Genomic DNA, 25,674 nt, shown 5'->3' on the forward strand with positions numbered 1-25,674 from the left:
TTCTTCCAGATGTGTGAAATACATAGGTGTTCTCCCACTGTGCCCTGGTTAAGGCAGGTGTCTTTATCAATACTCACTCAAACCAAACCTCCCTCTTTTGCAGTTCCACGGCAGCCTTCAAATGACTTGTTTGAAATATTTGAAATTGAAAGGGGAGTAAGTGCAGATGATGAAGCAAAGGATGATCCAGGTAGATACTTACATTTTTACTATGTGATGATGATATTTTATTGTTTCCTTCCATTTCCTGAAAGTGAATTTTAAACTGTAGATTGTTCAGTTACATCTGGGAAAAGTGTACTTTTTTTTTTGTTTTTTAAACAACTTGGTTTCCTTTGTAATATAGTTGGTGATTGAAAATAATTATATGTCATCATTATCTTTTTAAAAAAATAATAAAGCACACTTAACTTGTGAAGAGGAAATCCTGTTTTGTAAGTGATGGTGTAACAAGGTCATAATTTGGCAACATTCTTGTGTTCTACTTTTATAGCTGAACACACATGCACAATTGTTCTAAGAAAGGATTCATGTAATCTTCCTTTGATCTCATGGAGAGAAGTTCTGGTCAGATAGTTAAGTGTGGCTAGAAGAGAACACTTATGCAGATCGATACTCCTAGTTCACAAGTTTGTTTTTACAAATTGTGCCGTTGTGGACTACTCATTGTTCTGGTTATTTTTTTGTAGGTGTTCTGATACACAGTTGTAACTTTGACCATGGGCTTTGTGGATGGATCCGGGAAAAAGACAGTGACTTGCACTGGGAACCAGTGAGAGATCCAGCAGGTAAAAGCAGTTAATCTGTATCTGTTTGAGCCTATCTGGGGACCCTGGTTCTAACAATCAAGAATACTGTTACACATCTCTGTTTACCCTCTTTATTCAGTAAAGAAAGATCTCTTCCAACATTTCTTATTTCATTTTTTAAGTGAACTAATTAGCAATAAACTAGAATTATATTATGGGAAGACAAGTAGTACATTAAAGGGCCAACTAGTTTCTCTCAAAGAGCTTGGTAAGTAAAACCTTTAGACTCATTCTAAAATAAAATAAAATAAAAACTTGAAAAATACAATTTTCAAGTTACTTGTAGTGCCCCATTCCTAGGCATGAGAGAAATAATGTAACAGTACATCAGTTCTGGTGGTCATCCACAGTTGTTTTTTTAATTATGTCCTTTTTTAAAAAGATGTGACACATAGCAAAAAGACACTAGAAGATTCTGTGAAGTTGTGAATATTTCTCTGGAAAAAATTTCAGTCTAATTTAGATGCTGGAGAAATTAGTTACAAATTACCACCATTTATTCCACAAAAGAATGTTACTAGAGAGATAGATTTAGATGTAGTTCCTTGGAAAACTAACAAACTTTTAAATTGCATGCTTCCTACTGATACAACATTTCAGTGCTTACAAGACAAAATGTCTTCTTGTTTCAGAAAGCAAAGTTACTTACATATTTTTGTTGGTTTTTTCCCCTCCCCTCAGGAATTAAATCTTTTGTGGGTGGGGCCAATTTAATGGGAGGGTGAGGAGTTAGGTTTCTTTTCTTCCTTTTACACTAGTGGTTCTAGACTTAGGAATGAAAGTTTTTGTCTTAAAAGCCTAGTTCTTGAATAGCATTGCAGGTATATAGGTAGAGCACAAAACACATAAAAGTTAACTTGAGAGAAGATATGCTCTGTTAAACCAGTTCTTAAACTTCAGTGTGCATACAGATCAGTTAGGGGCCTTGTTAAGATGTATATTTTGTTGCATTTCTAACATGCTTCTTGTGGATATCTATGGTATTACTCCTTGTTGTAGATTGTGAGTAGAAAGTTTTTTAAAAAATTAGCTCAAAATATATTCATTAGATTCCCCCTAAGGTGGAAATAGAATAGATTTTTTAAAATGAAAAATTGAGGGCACATGGGTAGCTCAGCTTGTTCAGTGACTGACTCTGGATTTTGGCTCATTTGTGGTCTCAGGTTCCTGGGATCGAGCCCCAAGCTGGACTCCCCACTCAGAGGGGAGTCTGCTTATCTCCCTCTCCCTCTGCTCATTCCCCCACTCATGCACATGCATGTGCTCTCTTGCTTTCCCTCTCTCTGAAATAAATCTTTGAAAAAAAAGTAAAATGAAATTTTGAGGTAAGCTTTTAAAAATATGAATATTCAATAAATTCACATGGGGTTTTAGATTTCTCTTACCTATAAAACAGATTTTAGTGGAACACCCCCCCCCCAATACAGTGACATTCCTCTCATTTAAGGTTGACTCTGAGCAGGACATTATTATTACGGTCACAGATATCTGTGGGTAAGAGAGAAACCATTTATTTAATACCTACTGTAATCCCAGCTCCATCATCTCAGTGGTTCAGTTTAATCCTCTCACCTGCCCTTTGAGGCAGGTAATTCTGCTTATGTTTCACAAAGGAAACACTGAGACCCAGAGGTTGTACACATTTCCTAAAGCCACAGAGCTGAAGAGTGGACTTCATATCGAGGCCTCCCTGTACTTCATGTGGTTTCCCCCCTTCGGTAGTGGACACTATCTGCTTTGCAGATCTCAGGCCTATAGATTTGACTGACCCCTGACCTGGGGTCGTTTGCTACAGAATGGAGCGTCTTTGACAGTCATATTGGATAGAATGGTGAACGTTGCTCATGGTTATAGTCAATAACCCCTTCGAGTAAGGTACCCTGGTGAGTTATTCATGCTAAACTCAGAGGAATTCGTTATACTTCCATGGAAGCATCCAGTGTAGAAAATCCGTGTGAAGTTCTTGATTTTTACAATTTCCATACTCTATTTTAGAACAAGTTTTGCATTTTAACACTTTTTATTTTTCATTATATATGTAAATATTTAAATTTGTGGTGACCCAAATTCCACTTGCCCTCTGCTAAAAAGAGAGGGTTAGAAATAGAATGGTAGACCAAAATAAAAAAAAAAGAAGAAAAAAAATGGAAGCAGTCATTTGGCAATGGTAGCAAAGAATGCATTGAAAGGATCGGTGGCCATTTTTGTGACTCGGTAGCTCTTGATTATTGTCTCTGGCCCCTGGAAGGGGGCCATTCTTTCTGTTTCATCCCTTCCCCTCTTCCCTTCTGCTGATAGTTAAGATGCAAGGGGAAGTTACTCAAATAAGAGGGGTGAAAGCTTTTATTGTTTTAGCAAGTAATTATTAAAACAGTATGAGGGAAACCTCTGTCATCACTGCTAAAGAGTTGGGTCATTTCCATAGAAATAGAATATTTTTCCCAGAATGACAAATCTACTTGGTGGGTTCTTTCTATCTGAGAAGAACAGAGATAATTGTAGGTCACTTCTAAGAACACGACCTAGTTGGAAAGGTATTCCAAAGCCTGTGGGAAAACAAATGAAGAAACCACAATGTTCAGCTTGGAGAAGAAATAATGGAGCAAGACTGATTTCCAAATATTTGACGAACAACGTCTTTCACAGCTATTCTGGAACCTCAAGGGGATGAGAAGTCAGATCAGCAGGTAAAAGCTAAAGGGAGATCCGTTCTGGTTCACTCCCAGAAAGAACTTGCCCGTCATCAGAGCTGTCTAAAAAGAGAACAGGATGACAGGGCGATAGGGAGCTCTCCTTTGGTGGAGAGGTTTTTGGGTGACTTGTAGCAAGATGTTGTTTTGAGCACTGGGTAAGTGTTGGATTAGAAAATCTGCTACACCACCTTTGAGAGCCTGAGTCAGAATGGAATGCCCCCACGTCTTCCCAAAGAGATTGCGGAGCAGCCAGGCTCTAGCTTGGGGAAGGGATGGGAGGACAAAAGGATGGCAGAGGGAGGACAGGGTAGGAGGACATGGCATGCGTCAGGCTGGAACTGGGACGGAGCTTTGGAGAAGGTGTTGGGAAATCTAACCAGATACTGATAGAAAAGTACTAATCAGGCTTATCATGAAAAATGCCAGTTTTCCTTCTAGGAAGTTTAGGGATCTGCGTGTGTGTATATCACACGCTAAGACCAGAGAAGACAATAACCAGTTTAATAAATTATTTCTGTGTATTATCTAATTACCAAGCTAACTTTTTTTCTATCTAGACTGTGCCATTTGTAAGGGAACATATGTTTGGATTTTCACAATTGTGACTCATTTTTAATGTGCATGGTCTTGAACTTCATGGTGAGATAGTGAAATTAATACATGCCTCTAAGGGGCGGCAGATTGCGCTGCTGACAGATGTGGTGACGCCCTGAAGACACACCCTTCTGTAAATGTCAAGGCTGGACCCTGGGGGCCCTTTTCCTGAAACCCTGATCTCTGGGGATCAGGGTTAAAGGAAACTGACTCAGTGCTGTGTCTGCTACTGACAGCTACAAGTTATTCACTTTAGAATATGTAGCAAGCAGGCTGGCTTGTACATGCAAGTATGTCTGTTGCAGCATTAAACATTATTTTGAAATACACAAATGGAAAAGTAAACCAACTGTGAAAAAATAAAAGCTTCAGCCCCCAGCTCTGGCTCCTCGTCACCCTCCCCAGATGCAACCAGTTTCTTGGTTATCTTTCCAGAGATATATTTTTCTGCCCCTGCTCTGTACCTTGCTTTTGTCACTTAAAGATCATATCTTCTAAGAGTTAACACATGTGGACTTTGCAGCCAGAAGGCTTGGGCTGGAAGCTAGTGCCAGCATGCAGTAGCTTTGACCTTGAGCAAGTTATTGAAATGGAGATAATAGTGTCTAGGAAACGTATGGGAGGCATTTAAAGCAATGCCTGGCCACAGTTAGCATTAAAATAGTATTAGCCATTGTCCTGTGTTGGTACTGAAGAGCACCTTCATTCTTCTGTATGGTAGTTTCTCCATTCCTTCTCAGATGTACCACCCTGTATTTCAGGAGAACCGTGCTGCAGTGAATAGCCTTGTACATGTCTCATTCCATATATGCTTGAATCTATCTGTGGGATATTCCTAAATATGGAATTGCTAGGTCAAACGGAATTTGTGTTTTGAATTTTGATAGTTTTCTCAGTTGTCCTTCATAACAGTTACAGCAATTTATGCTCCCACCAGTAATATTTAAGAGCCATCCCCAATAAATCTTATTAAACTGTTTTTTATCCTTGCCAAGCTTATAGGTGAAAAGCCGTCTCCTTTTGATTTTAGTTTGATTTTCTCTTACTGTGAAAAGTTGACCATCTTTTCATATAATTACTCTTCTCCTGTGGTGCCCTTTATTTTGTGTGTTCTTATTGATTTGTTAAGTTCTTTATATAAAAAGAGAACTTAGTCCCTTTTGTGTTTTGCAACTTTTTTTTTTTTGGCTTTTCTTATTGTTTTATGGTACTTTTATCTTTTTTTAATGATTTTTTTAAAAGATTTTATTTATTTATTTGACAGAGAGAGATCACAAGTAGGCAGAGAGGCAGGCAGAGAGAGAGAGGAGGAAGCAGGCTCCCCGCTGAGCAGAGAGCCCGATGCGGGACTCGATCCCAGGACCCTGAGATCATGACCTGAGCCAAAGGCAGTGGCTTAACCCACTGAGCCACCCAGGCGCCCGGTACTTTTATCTTAAAGTGAAAATTTGGAGGGCACTTGGGATGAGCACTGGGTGTTACATGTAAGTGATGAATCACTGAACTCTACTCCTGGAAGTAATACTATGCTATATGTTACCTAACTGGAATTTAAATAAAAACTTGAAGTTACAAAAGAAAAATAAAATTAAAAAGTAACAATTTGGAGACTTCAATAAGAAATTGGCTAAATTATTAATGGCATCCTTGGAGCTATGAAAAATGTCTCACACCGAAAAATGACAGATATATTTAATGAAAACAAGTTATTACCCTGAAAAAAATGTTTATACTCATGTGTGTTCGTATTCATGGATATACATAGGAGAAGTTCAAATGTTAACATTAGTAATTATCTCTGGCTTTTGGGATCATGCATATATTTAAATCTTCTTTATGCTTTTCTATTTATCTTTTCCTGCAGTGAGCATTGCTGTATTATATCTCATAAAAAACAAAAAAATAAGGTCTTTGCATTTGAGATATAAATACCAGCAAACCATAATGATCTTAGTTCTACCTGGGCTGGTTTCTCATCTAGGCCAAAAATATAAGAAAAAATCACTGCAAAACTCCCCCTCCTTTTTATGACCACACAGTTAACATGTAAAGTAATAGACATTATGTTGTTCTCTTTGTAAGTTGAAATTGTAAGGGCACCAGGCAGTACAGGGTTAAATTTTATCACCTAACTTTCTGGCAAGTCTTGTTTTGTTTTGTTAAATAATAAATGCTACAAAAACAAACTTCAGATATTGCGATGCTTTAAACTGAAACCATGAAAATAGTTAATATAATTCTATATTTAAACTAGTATTTTGGAACGGAAGTTAAATTTTTTATTTAATAGGTAACTTATTCGGGGTGCTAGGTCAGTTTTTCCCTTAGCTACTATTCCATCCTTGTAACATTTTCTTTTATTAAAAAGGGAGAGAATTCTTTATGGTAAGACTAAAACCTGGTACCCACAGAGAAAGAACTGTTATAGCCTCATTTATCATGATTTACATTTTAGTTTTAAGTATCTATACAAAAGGACTATTTGGCTATTAGGATGCCTTGGTTTATTAGGTTGTTTGCAGGCATGTCTGCCATAGTGATATGAGTGTACATTCTGCAGGGTCTTAAGGTAATCCTTGTTTTCTTAAAACTTTCAGGTTAACTGTAATACCTTATATCTTAGTCTTAACCTAAATACCTGTGATGATTCAAAGCTGACTTACAGGGAGACATTTAAGCACCATCTAAATGTTTTGGCCCAAAATATTGTTTGGATTAGTTCAATGGGGTACAGGGTGGGGGAGGAAGAAATTCTTTGTGTTTTCAGTGAGTCAAGTACATGCCTCAAAGACCTATTGCCCTGCAGTTTTTTTCTATATTCTTAGAACCTTATTTATTCAGCAAATGACATCAAAGCCCTACCATGTGCTAGGATATAAAATGGGGTGGTTTGGGGGGAAAGCTGAGGTTTTCTTTTTTGTTGTTGTTACATTAGTCACCATACAGTTGATACCATTAGTTTTTGATGTACTGTTCCATTCTGACCTCAACGAGTTCACAGTCTCCTGGGGGACAGAAACCTGTAAACCAGTGATTCCAGTCTGAGAGCAACAAGGGCTGAATTAGGGGGTCAGGCAGTTCTGAGCTCAAACCATGACCCTGCCTCTCACTGGCAGGGTGACACCTTGGGTGTCTTCACCTCCCCAAGCCTTAGCTTCTGCAGAGGCAAAACAAGCCAAATGAGTGTTCCTCTCAAGACTCGTTAGCAGGGCCAACAGTGCTCACGGTAGAAAGGCTAACGAGCCTGGTGCAGGCAGAGTACACACAGATTACCTCTTTGGTCCTTTGAATGCTCAAAGGGGACTCATTAGAGAATTCACTTGAAGAATTAGTCCTCCCCCAAATTATCATGTTTTATACAAAGCCTAAGAAAGAAAGGATGGTGTATCTGTTAACTGAGAAATAAGTAGCATTTCTACCAAAACAGGTACAGGTGTTTAACATTCCGAGTACATATTTCTTAGGGATAACTCAGTGCTGGAACCTTGTTTTCCAGTTAGCTCTAATAAAACAGCTGGGGGGAAGGTCATGTACACATGGACGGAGTTTCAAAATACCACTCCCTACTTTCCCTCTCTTGAGAAGCAGTATCCCCGACCTCACTGCTGCTTAAACAACCCTCTGCCCCCTCCCCCACACTGCAGTGGTGGTTAATCTAACAATAGGGGGACACAGACTCTGCAGCCATAGGGATCTGAGGACATCGTCAAAGTGACTTGTCCAAGATGAAAGTTGTTCTTCATATTTTGGGTACGTGCATATGTAAAAAAATATTTATATTATATGTAATGTTATAAATTTGTTTTGATGTAAAAGTGTCTTAAACTAGTTACCCACAATAAAGTTAATGCTCCAGGAAGATGTAGAGGTTTCCAGAACACCTCTGCATCTTCTTGGGGCTAGGTATACTCTCCAGTGTGAGAAGCATAGCAAATAGACCTTTTCAAAGGAGAACTTCTTGCTTTAGAGATTTTTTTAAAAAGAGAGAGAAGAAGAAAGAACAAACATATCTAGTGCCCGTTTAGATTTACTTCTGCTCTACTGCTTAGAGGTTAATTATCCCCATAGAAAATTCTCCCTGGTAACTAAGAGTCAACCGGCCAGCCAGCTTGACGGCAGAAACCTACATTGGTGAGGATTGAGAGATGGTGAGCTTGTGTCTGCCTTTGTATGTCTGCTCATATCCAACAGGAAGTAGTCCTCGTGTTAGGATTCCTGATCATGGTGTCCTGGACATAATTTGCACTCTCCCTGAGCCAAATATTTTCTGTAAACACAATGCATAGAGTTTGAGGGAGGCCTAGACCTAAATCCTAACTTCTCTTAAAAAATCTGGAATTCTGTACAAATGACGATCTCAGTTTGCAGTTTATTCCAAGTAAACCTGCCTTGATGCTGTCGGTGCTAGAAAGGGATGTCAGCACGTACACACACAGCCCTGCTTTTCCCATTCCAGGTGGACAGTATCTGACAGTGTCGGGAGCCAAAGGCCCAGGGGGAAAAGCCGCTCGCTTGGTGCTACCTCTTGGCCACCTCATGCATTCAGGGGACCTTTGCCTGTCGTTCAGGCACAAGGTGACGGGGCTGCACTCCGGCGCGCTCCAGGTGTTTGTGAGAAAACACGGTGCCCACGGAGCGGCCTTGTGGGGCAGGAATGGTGGCCGTGGCTGGAGGCACACACACATCACCTTGCGAGGGGCTGACGTCAAGAGCGTAAGTAGAACCGAAAAGGAGGCAGAGCCTGGGAGGTTTTTCTTTCATAGGAGAACTCTAGGATCTGCATCTGAAGAAGCCTCGTTCTCCTCATTGGGGCACAAAGGTTTGTGTTTTTCTGGGAAAGAGAACTCCATTTCCCTTCTCTTCCTATAATCCCTCCTTGCCACTGCTTCCCTTCTTCATTGCCGCCTGCGATACCACCACCACTCCCCCCTCCCCGCCCCCAGTGAGAGCCCCATTTTTCATGAAAAAAAAATTCCGGAATTAAAAACAGTTAACTCGAATGGGTGGTGAGCTTAACCGTACCTGCTTTTCCTTTTTCTGCAATGCCTTTACTTTTCAGAGTCACCCTAAAGGGTTTTGTCTTTTTTTTGGTTATTTCTTTTTTTTGAAATATTTCTTTAAAGTCTAATTTTGCCTCACAGATCATAGTTAAGCAGCCTTGGGTGGAAACCGAGAACAATATGTTTGGGAAGTTCTATTCTATTCGGACAGGATGTGGGAAAAGCTTTGATTGCATATATAAATTTCATCTTAAGTAATCAAGTCACAGGTAGCAATGAAATAATGTTTTGGGAAAAGCATCTTTATGCTCATATTCATAAAACTTGCTATTAGGAGATTCTGCAGCTATGACTCTAGGTATGGTTTCTAGAAACTGCATTAAAGGGGATACAGCTTTTATCTGTCTTGGATTTGCTTTGCTCTTTGAAAAAAAATACTGTTTGGAAAAATAAAGCCATTTCAAATTACAGCATAGAAAGGTTTCTGTTTCCAAAAGAGCGAAGATGCGCTACAGAAAATAAAATACAAGAAAGTGTTTGTGGTTTATATAAGCAAAACAGCGCTTTGATTGGATTGTGGCATTCAGTTCAACTTCATTTTAGGCAGCAAAGCTGGCTCAACCCACGGAGGGAAGAGCGGGCGCCTAGGATGGGCTGCGCAATTACTGTCTCCCAGGTCTGCGGCTCTGATTCCTACACCTCTAGAGTCCATCTCATTTTTTTACTCCTAACCTTGGTCATCTTTGGCATGGTGTAAGCATTCCTTCCTAAGCATTCCTAAATGGAAGGAAGCAGCCTGTCGCCCAGGATGGCTTTTTTAAAAGAGTAACCGCTTCTGAATGATGTGGTCTGATGACCAGTTGACTGATGACTGGAGTTTCTACCAAAAGGCAAGCCTCAGGTGACACGGGTCATGTTCTAGTCTTTTCCTTCTGTTGAGTAAGTGCACCCCTCGGTTTGTGGGGAGGGTTGCCTTTATTCTGTGACGTTGGTCGGGAAGGGGCAGAGGAAGCTTGACGGGTGTGTGCGTTCTCTCCCCAGGTCATCTTCAGAGGGGAGAAAAGGCGTGGCCACACGGGGGAGATCGGATTGGATGATGTGAGCCTGAGAAAAGGCCACTGCTCTGAAGAACGCCAGCGGCTTCCAAACTAGCAATGAATTCCCTGTTGCTCTTCTCTGTTTCCGGTCTTCACCTCCTGTCCTCTCCTCCCTCTTGTCAGGCCTGGGAGAAGAACGGGCCAGTGGGTCAGGAGAAAGTCTGATGGGGGACCCACACCCGTGGCCTGCTTTTGTGCAATTCCAGCGAACGGTGACACCCCCCTTGAAATACGCGGGGCCCCTGCCGATGCATCCAAGCCAGCTTGGGTGTTACCTTCCAGCCTGCGGCTCTTTTAGGAAGGCCTTTGGCGCGCGCTATCTTCCGTCCTAGTTAGGAGGCGTTTGCAGTAGTAGCAAATGATGGGAGACGTTTTCAAAAGAAATCCGTGCAAATGGCCGCTCTGTTATCTGTTCAGTGTTGTACCATGAGTAGTATTGACTTCTTTTAAGCTATGTTGTACAAAGTGCTTGTGAAGTTGGTTTCTCCCCTTCCCTTGTTAGCTCTGGCCTGACCTGAACTCTGACTTCTACTGCCATTCACTTTATAAAAGAAGGGTGTGTAACCTCTCAAGATGCATTTATTCTCGTTATCTGTATTTTTTTTAAAAGACAGTTATGTAGAGTGGGCACGTAATCCCTCGTTAGTATTGTGTTTTGTGTAAATGTGCTATTGATATTAAGTAGTTAGGTGTTCTTAATATTTACAGACTCTAGTTGCAAGGGGAAAGGCAGCTTGTGATCTCTTGAATTAAAAACTACCCAGTGAAATGTCATCCAGTTCCATGACCTTATTTTGGCAGCAAGAGAAAAGCAGAAGAGATGTCAAGTGTGGTAGTGGAGGGATGAAGTTTTCATGGCCTTGAGTCTAATCACTGTAAAGGATAGTGAACCATTCAGGTAGACAGGAAACTGCAGTTACCATATAAAACCCTCACTGTTTCAGGTTATGCTTTAAAACCAACAGTTTTCACAATAACATGGCTCTCTTTGGTAATTTGTAAAAAGCTCTGTAAAAGTTCTGGTTGTTTCAAAAAAAAGATTCTGTTTCTGGAAGACCGAGGGGAAGCATGGGGAAAGCTCTGTTGGAACAGATTTTCATACTAATTTTTAAGTCCATATATATTTAGGTCTTGAATTATGACTTACATGCGGTCTTGTCAGAACGGGATTGGAGGCAAGTCCTGTGCTTGGAGGCATTTTGTGGGGATTCACACACATGTCAGAGCAAGAGAACAAGATTGGAACTCTAGGATCTAGGAACCCCCCCCCCCATTTCCTCCCTGGATATTTTACCTTCATGTTAAAAAATATTTTAAAATATACAACTTTTCTAGGGCAACTTACTCCTGAACCTTTTCTTCCATTTCTGATGAAGTAATCAAAATATTTTCTGCTGTTTTTGCCAGGAATCACAAAGATGATTAAAGGGTTGGAAAAAAAGATCTATGATGAAAAATTAAAGGAACTGGGATTATCCAGCATGGAGAAGAGGAGACTGAAGGGCAAACCATTGCTGGTTTTCCAGTGTTTGAATGGTTGGTACAGAGAGGATGGTGACCAGCTGTTCTCCAGATGTGCTAAGAATGGAACGAGAGGAAACAGGCCTAGACTGGAGTGCAAGGGGGCATTTCCTGGCAGGGACAATTGTTAAATGAGAATCCTTTGTTTAAGAAAAAGTGACTGTCTCTCTCTCTCCCTCTTTCTCTTCTCTTTCTCTCTTTTTGAGGCTTTTTAAAAAGATCAGATAAGAATCTATTTAAGAAGGCTAAAGATGTTCTTTTGTCAAGGCAGAGTAACAGATTACAGAATCTTCCAAAGGATGTTTTGATCCTATTACCCTGTAAGGAAAATCTTCTGAGTCATTTGGGCGAGGCCAGGGTCTAATTTAGGCATTTACCTCTTGGCCCCTAATGGAGGAGAACCAAAACGGGAAAAGCCCACCAAGTGCAGAGCTCACTCAAGATCTCACTATGGCAAACCTAGCAGGATCCAAACAGGAAAAACAAAAACACAACAAACTTGTATTCTTAATAGAGTATGATGGACATTATTTTAGTATCTTAATAATATCCTCATGCAGTAGGATTCAGTTTTTTTTTTTTTTTTTATGGTAAAGGTATAACCCTTTCACTTGCTCAGTGGAGGATATTTCAAGTTTTCAAAGAGACCGTAGTAAAGAACAGAGATTTAGAGGTTTTTATCTGATGCATTCTCTCTGCAATGTGTGTGACTACTTAACCTGGCCCCTGGGAAAGAGCCCTCTGCTCGACGTCACTGTCCGGATCCTTGCTTCACTGAACCACTGTAATTCACTTTCTCTTGTCAATTGGAATCTCCCAAGTTCCGCAAAATGGTTTTTTTTTTTTCTTTTGGTGGGGGGAGGGGGCTTGAGAAGTAGTTATAACAGAATATCTTTTGTCATTTAACTTGGTCGAGGCAGGACCGGAGCAGGATGTAAAGCAGTGAGCTTTCTAGTAGGGGCCAGGCAACAGGGCTTTAGATCCATTTTTAATGATTCATTGCCTTTGTGGTTCTATAACTGCACAACTGAAGAGGAAAGGGGGAAATCATGGAAAATGTCACTTTTAGGTGCCAATACGACATTGCACTAAGTTGACAGAAGTTATCCAAAGTACTGTATAACATCTTGTTTATTATTTAATGTTTTCTAAAGTGAAAAATGTTAGTGGTTTTCCAAATAGCCAAGTAAAAATAATTCTTTGTAAATAAAAGCACTGTTAATGATACCTATTGTCAGTTATTGTTTGGCATTTTGTTTTGTTTTTGATTGGGAGAATATTAGAGTAGCTTGAAGTTTCACAAACGTCATCTTTTACTTTTTGGAAAACTGGGAGCAAAACTGCTGCCCACACCAGGATGTTTTCTAGGCTATGAAATAGGGGAGACCTTTTTATCGGCATGCCCAGAGAAAGGGGTCTGGGGATCACTATAGCAACATGTCATACCTTGGCAAATTGCTTTGTTTTCTTGTATCTCACTTAGTTGTAAACATTAGTCTTAAACATTAGCCTTTCATGGGAAGTCAGGATCAGCTGAATAAATATATATGAATTCTAAGCAAAAAGTCTTTTACTAGTGTTGGTTTTGTTAACTTATAGTAGTTCACTCATATTCCAGGAACCTTTCCTGATGGAGAAAACAACTATAAGGAAACGAAACTAATGAAATCGTGCAGGATTAAAAGTGAGTCGTCCTGACAAAATGAGAGGAACTCCCCATTCTGGCACTGCAAACTGCAGTGGAGAGGGTTAGAACTAGGGACCCTGAACAAATTTTCCTGTCCCAAGACACAGAAGACACACTAGTTTAAAAGAGCAACTAGTAGGGGCATGGGGGTGGCTCAGTCATTAAGTGTGTGCCTTCAGCTCAGGTCATGATTCCAGGGTCCTGGGACTGAACCCTGCATCCGGCTCTCTGCTCGCCGGGAGGCCTGTTTCTCCCTCTCCCACTCTGACTGCTTGTGTTCCCGCTCTCGTTGTGTCTCTCTCTGTCAAATAAATAAAATCTTAAAAAAAAGCAACCAGTATACAAAAGATCCAGCCCTAGCCGAGGATGCAGAGAAGGGGGAACCCTCTTATAGTGTTGGTGCAAATGCAAACTGGTGCAGCCACTCTGTAGAACAGTATGGAGGTCCCTCAAAAAGTTAAAAATAGGACAATCTTACGATCCAGTAATTCCACTACTACAGATTTACCCAAAGAATACAAAAATACCAATTTGAAGGGATACATGCACACTGATGTTTACAGCAGCATTATCTACAATAGCCAAGTCATGGAAACAGCCCAAGTGTCCATTGACTAATGAATAAAGAAGAGGTAATACATACACACACAGGAATATTAGCCATCAAAAAGAATGAAATCTTGCCAGTTGCAACGACAGGGGTGGAGCCAAAGAGTATTATGCATAATGAAATAAGTCAGAAGAAGACAAATACCATATGATTTCACTCATACATGGAAGGTAAGAAACATGATCATGGGGGGAAGAAAGAGGAAAACTAAAAAACAGACCCTTAACTATAAAGAACAAGCTGATCGTAACCAGAGGGGAGGTGGGTAGGAGGATGGGTGCAATAGCTGAGGGGGATTAAGGAGTGCACTCGTGATGAGTACCACGTGTTTCATGTAAGTGTTGAATCCCTAAATTTTACACCTGAAACTGGTATTACGCTGTATGTTAACTGGAATTTAAATAAAAACAAAACAAAAAGAACAAAAGATCCAGCCTTAGAATGCTGCTAACTGATAGAGTGGTTGGAACTTTCCACTGGTCGGAGGGGCTGGTGAGTGCCATGGCTTACAATCCCAATCCACCTTGGTAGAATGGATGAAAACAGTTCAGGTGCACAAGCCAGCTTCCCACATCAGGAGCCCTGGGCCCCTAGCCTACACCAGCCCCCGCAGCTCCACACCAAGGCAGCCCCAGCACAGCACAGCATTCAATAGGATATCCCTGGTCAGCATTCGCTATACCTCCAGCTGTCTCACCAAAGTAACAGGTAAAATGTACCCCAGTACACTCCACGCCTATACCACTTCAGCTCCAGTTAACTTGCTAGGGTGTCCCATGTGTGGAGCATCCCAGGACCCCATGGCCCACACTGCACCTCAGCTTCAGCTGCCATGCAGGGAGCTCTCTCTGCAGAAAGCCTCAAACCACACTGGCTTGCATCCACTTCAGCTTCTGCTGTCCTGCCAACACGTCCTCTGGGTGGAGAACCCTGGGACATCCCAAATGCATGCCCACTTCAGCTCTGGCCATCCCCCTTGGGGAGTTCCAGCAGAGAATGCCCTGGGACCTCCCAGCCCATGCCAGCCACTGTTCTAGCAAACCTAACTTATCAAGCATACATAGTCTACACATGGGATGACCATACACAAATCAATCCTTCAAGTTTAGAAGTAGCTGTTCTGCCCAATTTATAGAAATAAACACAGAAAGTCAAGCAAAATGTGGAGACAGAGGAATATGGTTCAAATGAAAAAACAAGACAACCCCCCCCAAAAGTAAATGAAATGGAGATAAGCCATATACCAGATAAAGAGTGTAATGATCATAAAGATGCTCACTGGACTAAGGAGTGGAAGAACTCAGTGAGAATTTCAACAAACATAGAAAATGTAAAAAACTGAAGTTGAACAATACAATAATTGAATGAAAAAATACACTAGAGGGAATCAACAGTAGATTAGAAAATGCAGAACAGTGTTCTGGGATATAGGGTAATGGAAAGCAACCAAGCTGAACAGCAAAAAGAAAGATTTTTTTTCTTTTATTGAAAAATGAATTTTTAAAATAAGGATAAGTTTAAGGGATCTCCTGGACCATATAAGGAGAGTGAACATTTGCATTGGAGGATTCCCAGAAGAAGAGACAGACGAGAAGGGCCAGAAACTTATTTGAAGAAATAGCATCTGAAAACTTCCTTAACCTAGGGAAGGAAATGGACATCCCATTTCAGAAAGTACAGAGTTCCAACAAAGATGAAACTAAAGAGGTCCACACCACAATACATAATAATTAAAATATCCAAGATAATAGAGTTTCAAAAGTAGCAAGAGAGAGGCAAAAATTACAAGGGAAATGCCATGAGGCTATCAGCTGATTTTTCAGCAGAAACTTTGTGGGCCAAAAGGAAGTGGTATGATATACTCAAGCGCTGAGAGGAAAAAACCGATAACCAAGAATATTCTTGGTTACCATAAAGAATTGAAGGAGAGAGAAAGAGTTTCCTAGAAAAATAAAAGTTTAAGAAGTTCATCACCACTAAGCTGACCTTACAAGAAATAAAGGGAGCTCTTTAAGTGGAAAAGGCCATAAATAGATGTAAGAAAATTATGAATAAAAAAGATATATGACATATGCATATAAAACATGGAGGAGGGAATAGAAAAAATTTTGGGAATGTGTTTGAATTTAAGTAACCAACTGAATATAGACTGCAATATACTTGGGATGCTATTTATCTATATATGAACAGCATGGTAACCACAAACCCAGCACCTATCATAGATACACAAAAGTAGAAAAAAAGCCAAGCATAACACTACAGAAACTCAATCACGAGAAAGAATAGAGAAGAAAGGAAAAGAGGAGAACTATAGAAACAACCAGAAAACAACGAACAGAATTGCTATAATACCTATAAATAATTACTTTAAATGTAAATGGTCAAAATGTTCCAATAAAGAAGACATAGGGTGGCAGATAAGTGCACCCCTATGCTTACTGCAACATTATTTATAATAGCCAAGATGTGCAAGTAACCCAAGTGTCCATAAATAGATGAATGGATAAAGATGTGTTGTGTGTATATATATACATACATATGTATAGTGGAATACTGCTGAGCCATAACGAGATCTTATCATTTAAAACAACATGCATGAACCTAGAGGGTATTATGGTAAGTGAAATAAGAGACAGACAAATACAATAATTTCACTTATATGTGGACTCTGAAAAACAAGTGAATAAACAAAATGCAGGACCAGACCCATAAATACAGAGAAATGATGGTTGCCAGAGGAAAGGTAAGGGCAAAGTGGGTGGAGTGGAGTTGGAGACACAGACTTCCAGTTACAGAATGAATAAATTATGAGGGTGAAAGTTATAACATAGGGAATATAGTCAATGGTATTGTAATAATGTTGTATAGTGACATATGGTAGGTACACTTGTGATGAGCATAATAGAGAATTGTCAAAAATCACAATTTTTGACAACAATTGATAACAATTCTGTTGTACACCTGAAACTAGTATCACATTGTGTTTCAACTATGCTTCTATAAAATATTAGCAAAAAAAAATTGTTCTCCTACAGAATTATAAAAAATATGCTCAGTGGCTTCTTTCTAATAGAGAACACTCATCAGCTGGGAATCTCAAATTTTAGCTAAATGAATACTTAAAGCAAAAGGTAAAGCAGAACTGGTGTCTTTATCTCAGAGATGTTTCTGAATGATCCTTAGGAGATCCAAGAAAACTCAGGTTTTCTGAGTATGTTAACTAAGAAGATAAACCTCTTTTGAAACCGACTTGAGATTGGGGGTTGGAAGAAGCAGATAAGTATGAGATTCCAGGGTCCAGTTCACTGATTTCCTTAACAGATTTTATAGCACTTAACTATGGGCATGACTCTTGTATACAATGGTAAGCCGACTTCCCTTTGTGGGGTTGCAATCTAGAGAGGAAGATGGACATTTATCCAGTTATAGAAAATAAATGCTAAATTACCATTCTGAAAAATAGAATGTGGTACCTCAAAGGTTCTGAAAGCATGGTGGGTTCCAAGACATTCAAACTCTGATGTGCATGGGAATCACTTAAAGGTCTTGTTAAAATTCAGCTTCTGATTCAGTGTATCCGGAGTGGGACTTGAGATTCTGTATTTCTAACTAGCTCCCAGGTGATGCCCACCAAGTTTGGGGGCCCACTTTGAGTAAAGGGGCTTAATGCTCTTATATGGAGGAGCACAGGGCCTCTATCTCTGTCAACATTCACCATTAGAAGGACTAAAGTCCCATGGTTGCAAGATCTACATTCACAAAAATTTACTAAGAACATTTTTTCTTTCAAAAAATATTTGGGTCTTAAAAATAGAGAATATCAATAAATAGACGCATATTTTAAAAGAACAGATATTCTGAATATAGTTAGTACTATTACTAAAATGAAAAATTCACTAAGATATTCAACAGCAGATCTGAGCTGGTAGAAGAATCAGATTGAAAAGGGGTCAGTTGTAATCATCCAGTCTGAGGAACAGAAGGATAAAGCTTCAATAAGGATAAAACAGCTAGACTTAAGACCAACAAGGAACTAGAAGTTTCCAGACCTAACATACATCTGTAGAACACTCTGCCCAATAACAAGAATATACATTTTTCTCAAGTGCACAGAGATGCTGGCAAACCATAAGTTAGGCTATAAAACAGTATCAATAAATGTAAAAATAGTGAAATTATACAAAATATGTTATTCAATGACAATGAAATGAAATTACAAATCATTAACAGGGAAATTTACAAATATATGAAAATTAAACAACATGATCATAATCAATGGATGAAAGAAGAAACCATGGAAAAATTAGTATTTTGAGACTGAGAAAAATGAAAACAAATTATGCCCAAACTTATGGGTTACAGCTAAAGCACTGCATATAGGGACATTTTTATTTGTAAATAGAATATTTTCTTTCATATTCAATATATTAAAAAATTTATTTTATTATAGTATATTATAACACAATATAAATTTATATGATATAATAAATATATAAATATATAATACAATCATATAATATATAATATATTATAAAATATTAAACATTAAATATATTAAAAATATTATGTCAAATCAATAATATAAACTGCAACCTTATAAAATTAGAAGAGCAAATTAAATCACAATAAACAGAAGAAAGAAAATAAAGATTTGAGTAGACAAAAATGAACAGAAAAACAATATAGAAAATCAATGAAAGTAAAAGTTGGTTCTTTCATAAGATGAACAGAATTTATGAACACTTACCTAGACTGAACAAGAAAAAAAAGACTTAATAGAATCAAAATGAAAGAGGGGACATATCACTGACCTTACAGAAGTAGAAAGGATTAGAAGAGAATACTCTGAACTATTTTATACCAAAAAATAAGATAACCAAGATCATATGCAGAGTCTTAGACACAAACTAAGGCAACATTCAGAGGGACTTATTGCAGTATACACCAGTAAATACTAAAAAAGAGAAGATCTCAAATCAATTTACATGAAGAAACTAGAAAAACAAGTGCAAATTAAACTCAAAAACTAGCATAAGGAAAATAAAGATTCAAGCGAAGATAAATGAAATACAAAATAAAAACAACACACAGTATCAACAAAAAATATTTTAAAAAAACCCAAATTTAAGAACAGTTAGCTAGACTAACAAAACAAAAAAAAAAAAAAAAAAAGAGAGAGAGAGAGAGAGATAAGACAACTAAAGTCAGGAATGAAAGTGGGATATTATACCAACCTTACAGAAATAAAAAAGATGATAGGAGAATACTATAAACAATTGTATGACAACAAGTCAGATAACCTAGATGAAATGGACCCATTCCTACAAACAAACAAATTACCAAAAAGAATTCAAGAAAAGAAAGAAAATCTCAGACTTCCGACAAGTAAAGAGACTGAAGTAATAATCAAAACCTCCTAGCAAAGAAAAGTTCAGTAGCAAATGTCTTCACTGGTGAAATCTATCCAAATTTAAAGAATTGACATGAAATCTTCTCAAACTCTTCCAAGAAATAGAAGATTGAGGAACACTTCCTAACTCATTCTATAAGGCCAATAATGCTCTGATATGAAAACTAGATAAAGACATCACAAGAAAATATAGACCAACATCCCATATCCCATATAGCTGCAAGTATTCTCAACAAAATACTAGTAAATCAAATCCAACAACACATTAAAAAGATTATACAATTATACATCATGACAGGGATTTATGTTGGGAATGCAAAGGTGATTGAAAATAAGTAAATCAAACATTCAACACTTTCCTGGATGTTCTAGCTAAAGCAAATAGACCGGAAATAAAAAGTATTGAAAAGCAAGATGTAAAACTACCTGTATTTGTAGAGGATATGATCCTCTAAATAGAAAACCCTATGAATCTATAGGAAGACCACTAAAGCTGGTAAACAAATTCAGCAAATTTTCAGGCCACAAGAGTAATACTGAAAACTCAGTTGATATTTGAAGCATCAGCTATGAACAAGATGAAAAGAAAACTTTAAAAAAATTTATTTATAATAACATCCAAAAGAATAAAATAGCTTAGAATAAGTTTAACCAAGGAAGTAAGAGAGTTGTATACAGGAAATTACAAAACATTGCTGAAAGAATATAAGACCTAAATAAATAAAAAGACATCTTACGTTTATGGATTTAAAAAACAATATTTTTAAGATGGCAGTACTACCAAAAGTGATCTGTATGTTCAGTAAAATCCCGATCACAATTCCAGTGACTTTTTCTGGAGAAATTGGAATACCAATGCTCAAAGTGATAAAAAATTTAAAGGAATCCTGAATAGGCAAAATGATCTTGAATATGAAAACAAAGTTGGAAGACTCACACTTCCCATTTTCAAAAGTTATTACAGAGCCACAGTAATCAATACAGCATGGTACTAGCATAAGGACAGACATATGGACTGGAACAAAACAGAGTTCAGAAGTGAATCCATAGCTATGGTCAACTACTTTTTGACCAGGGTTCTAAGACCATTCAATGGGGAAGGAATAGTCCTTTCAATAAATGGTAGGACATGAGAAAGAATGAAGTTAGATTCATAACTCACACCATTACAAAAATTAACTAAAACATGATTACCTAAATGAGAGAGAAAAAACCATAAAACTCAAAATATATAAGTAAATTTTCATGATCTTCATATGAAGCAATAAATTCTTAGCTATGACACCAAAAGCATGAATAATAAAAGAAAAATAGATTAAATGGACTTCATGATTATTAAAACATTTTATACCTTAAATGATAGAATCAAGAGAGTGAAAAAACAACTCACAGAATGGAAAAAATATTTGCTAATTGTTTAAAGGGTCTAGTATCCTGAATACTAAAGAACTTTTATAACTCACCAAGACAAACAACCCAATTGGGTAATGGATTTTAATAAATGGGAAATGGGTAATAGATTTTAATAAGCATTTCTAAAACAAAGATCCATATGAGTACCAATAAGCACATGAGAAAGTGCTCAGCATATTTAGTCTTTTGGTCTTCTGAGACTTAATTTCCAATGTGTGTGTGGCAGGGGGTAGGGGGGGAAGTGCTCCCCACAGCAACAAACAGTTCTAGGAGACCAGCAGGGTGTCCAAGAATTCAACTTTATTCTGACCCTATCTATCTGGAGAAAACATCAGATTACACAGGTTAAGTGTTCAGCTTTCAAGATCCCCCTCCCAACCTTGTGCCAGACACAAGTTGCAAGCCCAGGCCGTTACCTGCGCTTCTGACCAACTGGCTATAAATCAGAGGTTCTCTTAATCCCCTCCTGGGCTTTGATTAATTTTCTGCAGCAACTCAAAAAACTCAGAGAAACATTTTACTTATAGGTCCACCAGTTCATTATAAAAGGACATAACTTAAAAACAACTACATGGAAGAAATGCCTGGGGAGAGTCTGGGGAAAGGATATGAAGCTTCTTTGCCCTCCCTCTCCAGGCTTGCCACCCTCCCAACACCTCCATATGGTTGCCAAACTGGAAGCTCTCCAGATTCAATACTCTAGGGTTTTTATAAGGCTTCATTACATGGGGAACTTGATTAAATCATTGGCCATTGATGATTGCTTCAACCTCCACCCTTCTCCCCTCCTTGGAGATCAGGGGGATGAGACCGAAGGAATATTCCAACCCTCTAATTACACTGTTGGTTCTCCTGGCAACCAGCCCCTATCCTCAGATGTGATCCAAAAGTCATCTCAGTAACATGACAAAAGACACCTTTAACGCTCTCATTAAGAATTTTCAAGTATTTTAGGAGCTCTGTGCCAGAACAGAAGGAGGACCAAAATCTATTATAAATCACAGTATCCCAATTAGTTATTCAGAAAATGCACATTAAAGCCACAGTGTGGTATCATTTCCCACTCACTAAATAGGGGTAATCAAGAAAATGGAAAGTTACATGTTGATGAAGATACAGAGAAACTGGATGTTGCTGGTGCAAATGTAAATGGTACAACCACTGTGGAAAACAGTTTGGCAGGTCCTCAGAAAGTTAAAGACAGAATCACTCTGTGACCCAGAAATTCCACTTCTGCGTATATGCTCAAAGTATCGAAAACAGATATTTAAACAAATACTTTACACAAATTTTCATATTCATTAATAGGCTAAAAGATAAAAAGAGCCACAATGTTCACTCACAAAAGATAAGCAAATTAGGGTGCATCCATGTATAGAATGTTATTCAGTCATTAAATGGAATGCTACAGTGTTGATGAAACTCAAAAACATCATGTGAAGTGAAAGGAGTCAGATACAAAAGTTCACATATTCTATTATTCCACTTAATATGAACTGTCCAGAATAGGTAAATCAATGGAAACAGACAGTAAATGGGAGGTTGACAGAGGGGAAATGGAGAATAACCACTTAATGGGTAAAGGATTTATTTGGGATTATTAGAATGTTTTGGAACTACACAGAGGTAGTGACTGTAAAACACTGTGTGTGTAGTAAATGCAACTGAATTGCTCACTTCAAAACGGGTAATTTTACACCAGGTATGCTTCATCTTAATATTTGTTTTAATTTTCAAATACTGTAGCAGAAAAAGGGAGAAAGAACAACAAACAGAAGAGACAAATGGAGAGGAAAGAGCAAGTTGGTAAATTTAACCAACCTCTAAAAATAATCTTATTATATATAAATAGTGTAAACACCCCAGTCAAAAGGAAGAGATTGACTGGATAAAAACGCAAGAATAAATCATATGTTGCCCATATGACACAAATAAGAAACAAAAGAAAACTTTTCTGGGCATGGAATATTTAAATTTGCTAACCTGGTGCAGAATATTGGTCTGTCGAACAAATGGTAGGGCCTTCAGAAAAAGGAAGTCATAACTGAGTGCACTTAAATAAAGTTGAGGCAGGGATCCAGGAAGCCTATATTTTAGAAGACAAAGCCACATTCATGAATTGAGGATGATTTACTAGATAGGATTTTCAGGGCTCCAGGAGGCAGAAACCTGAAAACAACTTGGAATTAGAGTGGAGATTAGTTCCAAGTTGATTTTCTGGGGTTAATTCACCAAAAGCTGATAATTGAGCCCTCACTCATAATCTGGAATTTAATTTCAAAGAGCACAGATTACTACACCAGAGGCTCTGTTCCATTGTCTCATGCCTATCTTTATTTCCCAGACCAAACTACCTCAGATATTCTGGATTTACCCACAGACAGTGTCTTTCAGATGTGTTGAATTCTCTAAAGCAGTGGTCCCCAACTGGGGGCAATTTTGACCCTTGGGGTATAATTTGGTAGTGCCTGGAAACATTTTAGTTGTCACAAATTGTTAAATACCCTAGAAAGCATAGGACAGCTCCACACGACAAAGAATTATCTGGCCTAAAATGTCAACTGTGCAAAGTTGCAAAAGCCTGAACTAAATCAATAATTCTAAATCAATGATTTCCAAACAGCAGTCCCCACGGACCTAGGAGCATCAGTACTGGGAACATATTAGAATCACAGATTCTCAGACTCCATATCTGAACCAAGATTCAGGAGCTCTGGTGGGGGGGGGGAGCCCAGAAATCTAAGTTAATAACAAACTCTCCAGGTGATTCTGGTGTGTGTCGTCTTGAGATTAAACTTCCTTACTCTTTTCCATTTTCGACTCTTCTAGAAAGAGTGCTTTCCAGGAGACCAGTCATCCAGTGCCTCACTCCCACTACCATCTCCTTAACTCTGACTTTTAACATCACTGTTCTTTAGAACATCACTCAATCCACACATATATTCCATCACTCAATCCACACGTATCATTACACCAGGAAGCACGTGGCAATGGTTACTGCTGCACCCACTTCCTTGAAGTCTTCTCCCTTGGCTTCCATGAGCCACACTCCCATATTTGCAATCTACTACTGGAAAAGTCCAAGGAGCCCCAAATTTACCAAGTCCAAACTGTATTAGGTGTTCATTATTAATCCTCCCCAAACCTGCTCCCCATTGCTAATCACCTCTTCTCTGAATGGAAACAATATCTTATCAAGGCCATTCATCCTTAAAGTCTGCCATGTCCCTAAACTTACTTTGATGTATCTACATCATTGACAAACTTTAATAGCTCTACCTCTGAAATAATTCTTCTGCCTCCATCCCTCACCAACCAAAAAATGCAAAATTTGGGGGGACACCGCCCATGGTGCACGGTGCACGGTGCAGCCTCCCAAAGGCCTGCTAGGAGTAGGTGAGTGTGACTGGCTTTGGGGGATTCAGCCGGGTTGTGGGGTCGCACAAGGCGAGACCATTTCCATGATAGAAATTAGAGCTAGTCCCTGGACCATGGGCAGGCTGAACCAGTTGTACAAGACAGGCTGAAGCAGGTTCGTGAAGGATGTGAGTTCATTTACTGCGAACGAGGAGAAAAACCTTTTTGGAAAGAGTCATGTAATGACTTCAGAAAAAACTTGAAAGTGACTGCATTGCCTCTACTGCATAACTATGGAACACCTAAAGACTGGTGGAATCTGAGTGTCTTCAGACCAACCTCCTGGAGGCATTGTTCTCTGAAGGTTAAGACTTGAGGATGGCAACTGTGTCTTAAATCCTGACTGCGGTATAAAGGCAACTGCATACTTGTTTGAGTTCATATTAGTAACCAGTCAATAAATGCATTAAAAAATGGTGTATGCCCAAATAGAAAGTATTATAAAATGTTCATGAACTCTCAAAAAATGCAAAATTTGAGGGATTACTTTTTTTTTAATGTAAAGTTAAGAGAGAGGGTGATGATTTAATTCAGCAGGCATTGTAAATGATGGGCCAATAGTACTCCTCTTATGAAGGCGTTTTTTCCCTTGGGTTGGCAAGAGCCACTAATGCAGAGCAGAAACTTTTCCCCTTTTTGCATCATATGTACTTTTGTAAGCCCATTTAAATCTAATTATCAAGTAATGTAATTAGAACAACTAAACATACCTCGGTTCTTGCAGGGTTGAACTCACCATCCAAGTAATCTGAACACTGGCCAGAAGCAGGAAGTTTGGGATATTTAGGAATAAATAGGGAACAGCCTTTTTCGTTAGTAGCAATCAAATGCATAGCCATGAGCTGTGCTTGTCAGCCTTGTTACTCAAAGCTTAGTCAGCAGACTGGCTGCAAAAGCTTCACCTGTGTGCTTTCAGGAACAGAATCATGAGCCCACCCCAAACCTAATGAAGCAAAATCCACATGTCACAAGAATCCCTGAGTGGTTTGTGTATTCGTTTAGTGTTTTGAAGCACGACTGGAGAGAACCAAACTTTTTTATTTAGGGCGTTGCTTTCAGCCACATGCAAAGCCCTGGGAAGTCTTCTGCCCAGTTTTGCCACGCCATTTGCAGCCTGGGGTTCTCAAAGTTCCGGGAACCAGCAGCTTCAGCATCACCAGGGAACTTGTTAGGAAGGCAGATTCCCAGGCCTGCTCCGGATCTACTGAGTCAAATGCCAGAGGTGGGGCCCCGAAGTTTGGGTTTGGACGGCCCCCCAGGGATTCGGATGCCGACTCCTGAGTGAGAACCACCGCTTTGGAGATGGGGGCTCAGGCTGAGGGCGATGCACAGAGGCTCCCTGCCTTCACTAATGGTTTATTGAGTATCTGCCGACCCCTGTACTGCTGCGGGCACCATCAAATTACTAAAGAGGTTCAATATG

The 25,674-nt window shown here is 38.9% G+C and overlaps 1 protein-coding gene across 6 annotated transcripts in view; it reads left to right on the forward strand.

Annotated features, from left to right (window-relative positions):
- The window catches only part of NPNT (nephronectin), an 80,028-nt gene extending 67,087 nt beyond the window's left edge, over positions 1 to 12,941 (forward strand). For all 6 annotated transcript variants that reach the window (XM_004748129.3, XM_004748133.3, XM_004748132.3 and 3 more), the window contains 4 exons: positions 104 to 190; positions 690 to 788; positions 8,553 to 8,809; positions 10,138 to 12,941. In XM_004748129.3, the coding sequence (XP_004748186.1) occupies positions 104 to 190; positions 690 to 788; positions 8,553 to 8,809; positions 10,138 to 10,248 (554 nt within the window). In that variant the 3' untranslated portion in view covers positions 10,249 to 12,941. The remainder of the gene's footprint in view (positions 1 to 103; positions 191 to 689; positions 789 to 8,552; positions 8,810 to 10,137) is intronic.
- Positions 12,942 to 25,674: the final 12,733 nt, after the last annotated feature.

This window comes from Mustela putorius, unplaced genomic scaffold, assembly GCF_011764305.1.
Source record: "Mustela putorius furo isolate JIRA1106 unplaced genomic scaffold, ASM1176430v1.1 tig00003871_pilon_pilon_pilon, whole genome shotgun sequence".
In the NCBI taxonomy this organism is placed as follows: Eukaryota; Metazoa; Chordata; class Mammalia; order Carnivora; family Mustelidae; genus Mustela; species Mustela putorius.